We start from the raw sequence: 9,692 nt of genomic DNA on the forward strand, positions 1-9,692 counted from the left end.
CACACACTACCACGTGCTTGAACACATATACCACCCTCAGCACACATTTCACCACACACACCAACCTCGCCACATAAAAGTCGAAACACAAAAGTCACCACTCAAAACTCGCAACGCGCAAAACTCGCTACATGCAAAACTCGCCATATGCAAAACTAGGCTCACGCAAAACTCGCCACACGTGCAAAACTCACCTCATGGAAAACTCACCTGATGCAAAAATTGCCACATGTACAAAAGTTGCACCACATGCAAAAGTTGCCTCACACAAAACATGCACATACTCAAAACGCACCACACATAAAACTCGCCACGCGCAAAACTCACCATGCACAAATCTTGCTGCACACAACTTGCTACACTAACCTGTCACATGCAACTCGACACACAAAATGTTGCTACACGCATGTCGCCACACAAAACTCTATCTCACAAAAGTCGCTACATGCATGTCGCCACACGCAACTCAACACACACAACTTGACACACGAAACTCGCCCTAAAACACACACAAGTCTGGTATTATCCTTCAAAAAAAAAAATCTGATTAATAAGCAGACAAACTACAAGAGCAACAAATGTACCATATAGGAAATACGGCAGCTGTCAGTCACATGACCTGTCTATTATGTGTATGTGTGAGCTAATATATACTGCCAGGGGGGAGGGCTTCCTGTTGGCTGGGGATTTATCAGGCTGCCAATAGCAACCAATCACAGCTCAGCTTCTATTTTGCTACAGTTAATTAACCTGAGCTCTGATTGGTTAATATAGGCAACAAAGACATTCTCAGTATATCAAAGCTAATATATGTTGTGAAATTCTTCTATTAGCTTAGTTTTTGCCTTTTAATAATTACATTTCTATCTATTTGTTTTGTGGTTTTTGTGTGCAGAATAAATTTTTGTTAACACATTCTATTTTGCTAACAGCAGTCATTAACCCATGCGAAGCTGGGTAGCACAGCTAGTGTATATATATATATATATATATATATATATATATATATATATATATATATATATATATATATATATATATATATATATATATATATAATTATATTGTATTTTAGTGTGTGTGGCCAATTCACCATCTCGATCTATCCCCCACTTTCTGAAGGTGGCTGGATAATCATTATAAATACACACCTGTACTTTATCACCCCCACCTCATTGTAGATTGTAAGCTCTCACAAGCAGGGTCGTTTTATTTTGCTTTAATTATTGTTAACTTTGTTACTTATGACTGTTGTGTTTGACACTGTTAAACTGTAAAGTGCTGCGGAATATGATGGCGCTAGAGAAATATTATTATTACTTTTGAATGACACCATTGGTTTTTTGAAATACTGTGTACTGGAAAAAAGGGAAACCATTCCAAGTGCCGTGAAATTGCAAAAAAAAGTGCAATTCTACAAACTGACCTGCCATGATGATTCTCCAAGTCATTACGAGTTAGACGACAAACATGTCTAGCGTCTCCATTTTTCGTGATCTCTGGTTGGGTGATGACTTATTTGCGTGCTGAGCTGACTTTTTTGGCTACCATCTTGTGCAGATACAATCTTTTGATCGTGCGTTATTGCATTTTAATGCAATATTGTGGCGACCCAAAATAAAAATTCTGCCGTTTTTTACTTTTTTCTTGTTGTGCCATTTAGTGATCGGGTCAATTCCTTCTTTTTTTTTATATATATATATATTGATAGACCTGGTGATTCTGAACATGGCAATGCCAAACACGTGTGTTTTTTTTTTGTATGGGGCAAAAGGGGGTGATTTGAACTTATACAGATTTTCAGATCTCCTGTATGTAGCAGAATTGCTGACTTGCTATGAGTGCTGACTTGCTATGAGTGCTGACCACCAGGTGGCACTCATAGCAATCCGGCAGTGACAACCGCGGTCATGTGCCACAGGCGCCGATGGGCGGTATTTCTGGCAGGCTTGCCAGAAGCACATGTTAGATTCTGCTGTAAGAGTTTGACAGCTGCATTTAACGGGTTAACAGCGGCAGGTGGTTCGCGATTCCACCCACGGCTGTTGCGGGTACATGTCCCACATGAAAGGGAGGATGTCCGGCGTCGGTGTATTATTACGCCCGATGTCAGAAAGGGGTTAAAACATTGTTTGACATCTTTTGGAAGAGGAGTTCAAATTCACTAGCGACCCACAGGCCTGATTACTACTACACCCGTTCTCGATCAAGAAATCACTTGTATAAAACACCTGCCAAAAACTATGTAATCACCAGCCTTGGAGGATGTTCATTCAGTTGTTTTAATTTTGTATAAAAAAAAAAGCAGATCAGATATGGCACAAAACTAAAGTCTTTTCAACTGGCAACTTTCTGTCTTTAAGAAACATTAAAAGAAATCAAGAATAAAAAATGTGGTAGTCAGTAATGGTTACTTTTTTCAACCAAGCATAGGGTAAAAATTTTGGAATCACTCAATTCTGAGGAAAAAAAATTATGGAATCGCCCTGTAAATTTATATACCCAAAACTAACACCTTCGTCAAATTTAAATCTGATCATTAGTCTGCATCTAAAAAGGAGTGATCACACCTTAGAGAGCTGTTGCACCAAGTGGACTGACATGAATCATGGCTCCAACACGAGAGATGTCAATTGAAACAAAGGAGAGGATTATCAAACTCTTAAAAGAGGGTAAATCATCAAGCAATGTTGCAAAAGATGTTAGGCTGCTTTCACACTTGTGTCGGTATGGGCCCGTTGCAGTGCGTCGTACCGACGCATGCTGTGAAATAAATGCCCGACGTGGGCAGCGGAAGCAGTCTTACGACGCTTCTGCTGCCCCATTGCAAGGTCTGGGGAGGAGGAGGCGGGGTTTCGGCCACGCATGCGCGGTCGAAAATGGCAGACTCGACGCACAAAAAAAGGTACATGTAACCTTTTTTTGTGGCGGTGGTCCGCCAAAACATGACGCAACCGTCGCACGACGGTTGCGACTTGTGGCAATACGTCGCAATGCGTCGGTAATGTTAGTCTATGGGAAAAAAATATGCATCCTGCAGACAACTTTGCAGGATGCATTTTTTCCTCCTGAACGACTTATTGCAAACGACGCTAGTGTGAAAGTAGCCTTAGTTGTTCACAGTCAGCTGTGTATAAAATCTGGACCAAATACAAACAACCTGGGAAGGTTGTTAAAGGCAAACATACTGGTAGACCAAGGAAGACATCAAAGCGTCAAGACTGGAAACTTAAAGCAATATGTCTCCAAAACAGGAAATGCACAACAAAACAAATGAGGAACGAATGGGTGGAAACTGGAGTTAACATCTGTGACCGAACTGTAAGAAACCGCCTAAAGGAAATGAGATTTACATACAGAAAAGCCAAACGAAAGCCATCATTAACACCTAAACAGAATAAAACAAGGTTACAATGGCTAAGTAAAAGCAATCGTGGACTGTGGATGACTGGATGAGTCCTATTCAGTGATGAATCACGAATCTGCATTGGGCAAGGTGATGATGCTGGAACTTTTGTTTGGTGCTGTTCCAATGAGATTTATAAAGATGACTGCATAAAGAGAACATGCAAATTTCCACAGTCATTAATGATATGGGGCTGCATGTCAGGTGAAGGCACTGGGGAGATGGCTGTCATTACATCTTCAATAAATGCACAAGTTTATGTTGATATTTTGGACACTTTACTTATCCCATCAATTGAAAGGATGTTTGGGGATGATGAAATCATTTTTCAAGATGATAATGCATCCTGCCATAGAGCAAAAACTATGAAAACATTCCTTGAAAATAGACACATAAGGTCAATGTCATGGCCTGCAAATAGTCCGGATCTCAATCCAATTGAAAATCTTTGGTGGAAGTTGAAGAAAATGGTCCATGACAAGGCTCCAACCTGCAAAGCTGATCTGGCAACAGCAATCAGAGAAAGTTGGAGCCAGATTGATGAAGAGTACTGTTTGACACTCATTAAATCCATGCCTCAGAGACTGCGAGTTGTTATAAAAGCCAGAGGTGGTGCAAAAAAAAAATACTAGTGACGTGTTGGAGTGTTTTTTTTTTGTTTGTTTTTCATGATTCCAGAAATTTTTTCCCTCATAATTGAGTGACTCCATAATTTTTAGCCTATGCTTGGTTAAAAAAAAAGTAACTATTACTGAATACCACATTTTTGTACTTGATTTCTTTTAGTGTTTTTTTTAAAGCCAGAAAGTTGCCATTTGAAATGGCTTTAGTTTTGTGCCATGTCTGTGATTTTTATTTATTTATTTTTTTTTATTTATACAAAATTAAACAACTGAATGAACATCCTCCAAGGCCGGTGACTACATAATTTTTGCCAGGGGTTGTAGTATCTGCCTGACAAAGTGAAGTGGACCACAAGCTAGACATCGTGCTGTGATCCAAAGAAATTCTGGAACAAATGAGAAACAAAGTAATTGCGATCTATCAGTCTGGAAAGGGTTATAAAGCCATTTGTCAAGCTTTGGGATTCCAGTGAACCCCAGTAAAAGCCATTATCGACAAATAGCGAAAACATGAACAGTGGTGAACCTTACCAGGAGTGACCAAACCAAAATTAACCAAAGAGCGCAGCAACGACTGATCCAAGAGGTCACAAAAGACCCCACAACGACATAGAAAGAACTACAGGCCTCACTTGCTTCAGTTAAGGTCAGTATTCATGACTCCCATAGGAAAGACTGGGCAACAAATGGCCTACATGACCGAGTTCCAAGATGAAAACCACTTCTGAGCAATAAAAACATAAAGGCCAAAAACATCTTGATGATCCCCAAGACTTTTGGGAGAATATTCTGTGGACTGACAACATCTAAAAAGTTTAAACTTTTGTCTTGTATGTTCCATTACATCTGGCATAGAAGTAACACAGCATTTCAGAAAAGGAACATCATACCAACAATAAAATATGGTGGTGGTAGAGTGATGGCCTGGGGCTGTGTTGTTTTTTTCAGTAACTGGAAGACCTGCTGTAGTAAATGGAACCATGAATTCTGCTGTCTACCAAAAGAAAAAAAAAACACTGAAGGAGAATGTCCAGCTATCTGTTTGTGACCTCAAGCTGAAGCACACTTGGTTTGTTTTGGATCATTGTCCTGCTGCATAACCCAAGTCCACCTTTTGAATGTCTTAAGAAAATTAAATTTAAGACTTTGGAGTGGCCTTTGTCAAAGACCTGACCTTAATCTGATTCAGATGCCGTGGCATGACCTTAAAAGGTTTAGGGGGCAATCCCTGTAGGTTTGGATTTCTTTTAATAATAAAGAACTTCATTTAAAAACTCAATTCTGTGTTATCTTTTGTAAAATATTTTTAAATTTGTTTAGTGATTTGTCACCAAACAGCTCCATGCTGTTGGGATATTATGTTTCTTGGCTGACACTAGTCTGTGGGTATAAAAGAGAACATGAATCTATGTGTCACGAATCACAGGAAGGATATCTTTATCATCCACAACGCTCACACTAATGTCATGAACCGGGGTTGTTTGGTTGCCCCAGTTCTTTCTTAAGGGGATTTACCTATATCCCACTTCCCAGTTCCGGTTTGGAACTTCCAGCTCTCTGGCGCCCCCCTCACCCTCAGGTCAGACCGGGTACTGCACCTAGGATAATTAGTCGCCAGAAAGGCTGCTGTACTTTGTACTGGCTAATGGGCACACTGCAGCGAGGGCGATATAACTACTCCCACTCAGGCGGGAACAATAATTATAAACGCTGTCCGTCGCTACCAGGTTTTCCAAATGCACAGGACAAATCCACTGCTACCAGCTGATTTCTTAATTAATAATGGGTCAACCCAAATTAGTAGCGTAATTCACTTCAGAGGACATGACAGTACATTATAGAGCAAGGAGAAACAAAGCTTGTAATTTTTTATATTTTACTCCAAAAGATAGGCAGTGTTTACAGAAGGGTAAAAGGATATAAAAGAAGACAAGTATCGCATGTACAACAATTACAAATAAAAAGGGACTGGACTAAAGTTGAAAAAAACACTTACAGTCCTCTATTATTTCAGATCATGACAAACCATATGGCAGGGGGAGGGGCGGACATCGGAATGCATTGAAGCAGCTTGCAGAACTGCTGTTAGCTCTTTTCCTGGGCAAAGACTCACTCATAACTCAGCAGGGTTAAGATATGCACTCTGGTCATGACATCAGAGTGGGCGGAACTATGGAATGCACTCCTACTTTCTCAGAGGGACTCAGAGTTATGGAACATTTATACCCACTGTAGCTCCAGGATGCAACCTGGTATAGCGATGATGAAATTACCATTGACCTTGTTTTGCGACTAGCATTCTTTTAAGACCAAACATGACCTGGCTATCCACTGTGAGTAAACAGTAATTTGTTTCTCGGCTACCAAGGGTACAGGAAATTGGAAAACGCACTGGGTGATGGCCTGGCCGATGCAGAGGCCAAAAATGTATTTGTCCTGCTTCCAGACCTAAGCTGCACGATTATATTCCAGTTTAAGAGAACAAAGAGAAGGCCCATACGGTTTGAAAGTTGCTGTACCAGTTATAGCTGGTATCAGGTGGGAGGGGGAATGAGGGGTTTAGAATTAGGGTACCGTCACACAGTGCAATTTTGATCGCTACGACGGTACGATTCGTGACGTTCTAGCGATATCGTTACGATATCGCAGTGTCTGACACGCAGCAGCGATCAGGGATCCTGCTGAGAATCGTACGTCGTAGCAGATCGTTTGGAACTTTCTTTCGTCGCTTGATCACCCGCTGACATCGCTGGATCGTTGTGTGTGACAGCGATCCAGCGATGCGTTCGCTGGTAACCAGGGTAAACATCGGGTAACTAAGCGCAGGGCCGCGCTTAGTAACCCGATGTTTACCGTGGTTACCTGCGTAAAAGTAAAAAAAAAAAAACCGTACATGCTCACCATCTGATGTCCGTCCGGTCCCTTGCCGTCCGCTTCCCGCTCTGACTGTCTGCCGGCCGGAAAGTGAGAGCAGATCACAGCGGTGACGTCACCGCTGCACTCTGCTCTCACTGTACGGCCGGATCTGTCAGAGCAGGAAGCGGACGGCAAGGGACCGGACGGACATCAGATGGTGAGCATGTACGGTTTTTTTTTTTTTACTTTTACGCTGGTAACCACGGTAAACATCGGGTTACTAAGCGTGGCCCTGCGCTTAGTAACCCGATGTTTACCCTGGTTACCCGGGGACTTCGGCATCGCTCCAGCGCCGTGATTGCAACGTGTGACCACAGTCTACGACGCTGGAGCGATAATCATACGATCGCTGCGACGTCACGGATCGTGCCGTCGTAGCGATCAAAATTGCACTGTGTGACGGTACCCTTACATGCAGGCAAGTGAGAAGGAGAGCTTTCTAGGCAGTGTGAAGGGGGCGGTCTGTGGGGGAAAAACACAGCTCAGTGTAGATTCTTGTAGGATTGCTACTTCCAGTAGGTGGCACTAGAGTTCTAGTTCTCTTCCTCTCTGAAGAGACAATTTGCATAATTAGCATATTTCCCAGAGGAGCATTGCGGCTTTAAGTCTCCTCATCTCAGCATGCTTAGCATGTCAATCTCAGCAAGGAGAAACGATACTTCTTGGATAAAGAGAACAGTGTAGCAAGTTAAACACTTCCTTAAAGCGACACCCCAGTGGCCTTTTTTTTTTTTTTTAAATGTGCTGCAGTTATGCTATGAACGTAAAATACCTGCACCTACTAATAAACCTGCCACCAGCCCTTTTCAGCTGTTCCCAATGCCTCTTTGGTCCCACGCTGTCATATCGTGGCCTCAATTTATTACAGACTAGAAGTCGGAGGCAATGGTCACAAGCTCTCCGTGCAAGTCTGAGAGCCAGAACAAGGCGCTGACTTGCATTGAGTTGTGACCTGTGGATCATACCAACAAACACCTGTGATCCAGCAGGTCACAAACTGTTGAAAACTGACTGTAGAGGCTCGGATAATAGCAAAAGGTGACAGATGACAAGTATAAGACTAGGGGCAGGGGCCTCGCTTTAGCAGTACCGCTCCAGCTCTGCAATTAAAAGCACCATGCCAGCAGTTTGGGGTTTTTTTAAGTTCTGCACTGTTATTTATTTGGTGGTGTTGTGGTGTGGTCTAGTGCAGCTCTCCATTCACTTCTATGGCAGCACAAAAATAAAAAATAAAATGGCCAAGCACAGCCACCACTCCACTGACCTTGTCTGGTGACGTAGCTGCTATCAGAAAGAAAATCTTTTCTTAAAATGGGATTGGGATCAAGCATACCTTTATGACACAGACATAGATAAGCTGGTGCAGTGGCTATGCACTGAACAAAGTAAGCAATTTGAAGTCTGATCAATGTGTCCCGTCCTGTCCCCCACCTCCCAATACACATTAGATGGTCAGCCGATCCCATTAACTTTGCCGGGTGTGGGTGCCTCGTGTAATGTCTATGGGGCATTTAGATTAGCATTTCCCTCTACTCGGACATATCAGGAAAGCTGACAGAACTAAAAAACTGTCCACTGTGTGTGTGTCATATTTTTGTGATGGGACGTGGCAACATTGAATATGGGGTTCAATGTGGGATTATGGGGTCTATCTGCCTTGACTGATGCAGTCATATATAATATGTCTAAATGAGATATTTGAAAAGTTGTAAATAAGCAGAAAACAATTGTGTCATAAATGGAAATTAATCTTTGCTTAAATTCCCTTTTGTTACAGGTTGTGCATGGCTGGACAAGTGGATACAATCAGTACAAAAGGGCATCATTAAGGGATGTGACTGCATAAACCTTATTTGCTGAGAAAGCAGTCTGAACATGGATGGGAAGAGCACAGAATCCTCCACCTGTCAAAGATCTTCAGCATTTCTTTATTTGCAGCCAATTTAATAATGTTTTATTTAAAGAAATCTGTTGTCTTCACGTATGTACTTATATGATTATGCAGTGTGGAAGTTTGTATGTGAAAATATATACTGTATAGTATGCTTATCTGCATACACAATTTTATATGGGGCAAAATATGGAGAGCCTATTTAATATCCTCTAAGATAAATCTGCATAAATGTTTATAGGGTTATGTGTGTTCTTTTTAGAACCTGGACAGATCACAGCCAAAGGAAGAAGGGATTTTTGTTTTTCTTTTTGGCACTTTTTCTTCTCCACAAAAGAAGTCCTTGTTTACTTTTTATTGTAACAAACAAATATAAACTGCTAACTGTGGAATGAAACGTGAGCTACATTTACATTGCTATAGTTGCTGTCTGAGTTCCAGCTGCATTAAGTAATAGAAGTGGATGTTATTTTAAAGGAAATAGAAACTTTTCCTGCTTCAATTTAACAGAATCTGATTATATGGCTCCTAATGGCTTTAAAGCCATGTGCGTGCAGCCTACAGTATTTATCGCCAACTTTTCAATAAGGTTTCTGTTTTTTATGTTAGATTTTTCATTTATTAAATAGATATTGGTCCTGATGAGGCTTTTTTACTTTTTAAAAGTCATACATTCATTCTGACCTGGATTTTTAAGCATTTTCCTACTCAAGCCCAGCTACACTTTGCCAGAGCTCATGAGTCTTGGTGCATTCATAAACTACAGGTGCTTCTCACAAAATTAGAATATCATCATTAAGTTACTTTATTTCTGTTCCTGAATACAAATAGTGAAGCTCGTATACTTCAAACCGTC

At 41.2% G+C, this 9,692-nt stretch overlaps 1 protein-coding gene across 3 annotated transcripts in view; it reads left to right on the forward strand.

Moving 5' to 3' along the window:
- The window catches only part of SMIM29 (small integral membrane protein 29), a 130,152-nt gene extending 120,674 nt beyond the window's left edge, over positions 1-9,478 (forward strand). For all 3 annotated transcript variants that reach the window (XM_077295480.1, XM_077295477.1, XM_077295479.1), the window contains exon 5: positions 8,723-9,478. In XM_077295480.1, the coding sequence (XP_077151595.1) occupies positions 8,723-8,791 (69 nt within the window). In that variant the 3' untranslated portion in view covers positions 8,792-9,478. The remainder of the gene's footprint in view (positions 1-8,722) is intronic.
- Positions 9,479-9,692: the final 214 nt, after the last annotated feature.

The sequence above is a fragment of the Ranitomeya variabilis genome, chromosome 3 (assembly GCF_051348905.1).
Source record: "Ranitomeya variabilis isolate aRanVar5 chromosome 3, aRanVar5.hap1, whole genome shotgun sequence".
NCBI lineage: Eukaryota > Metazoa > Chordata > Amphibia > Anura > Dendrobatidae > Ranitomeya > Ranitomeya variabilis.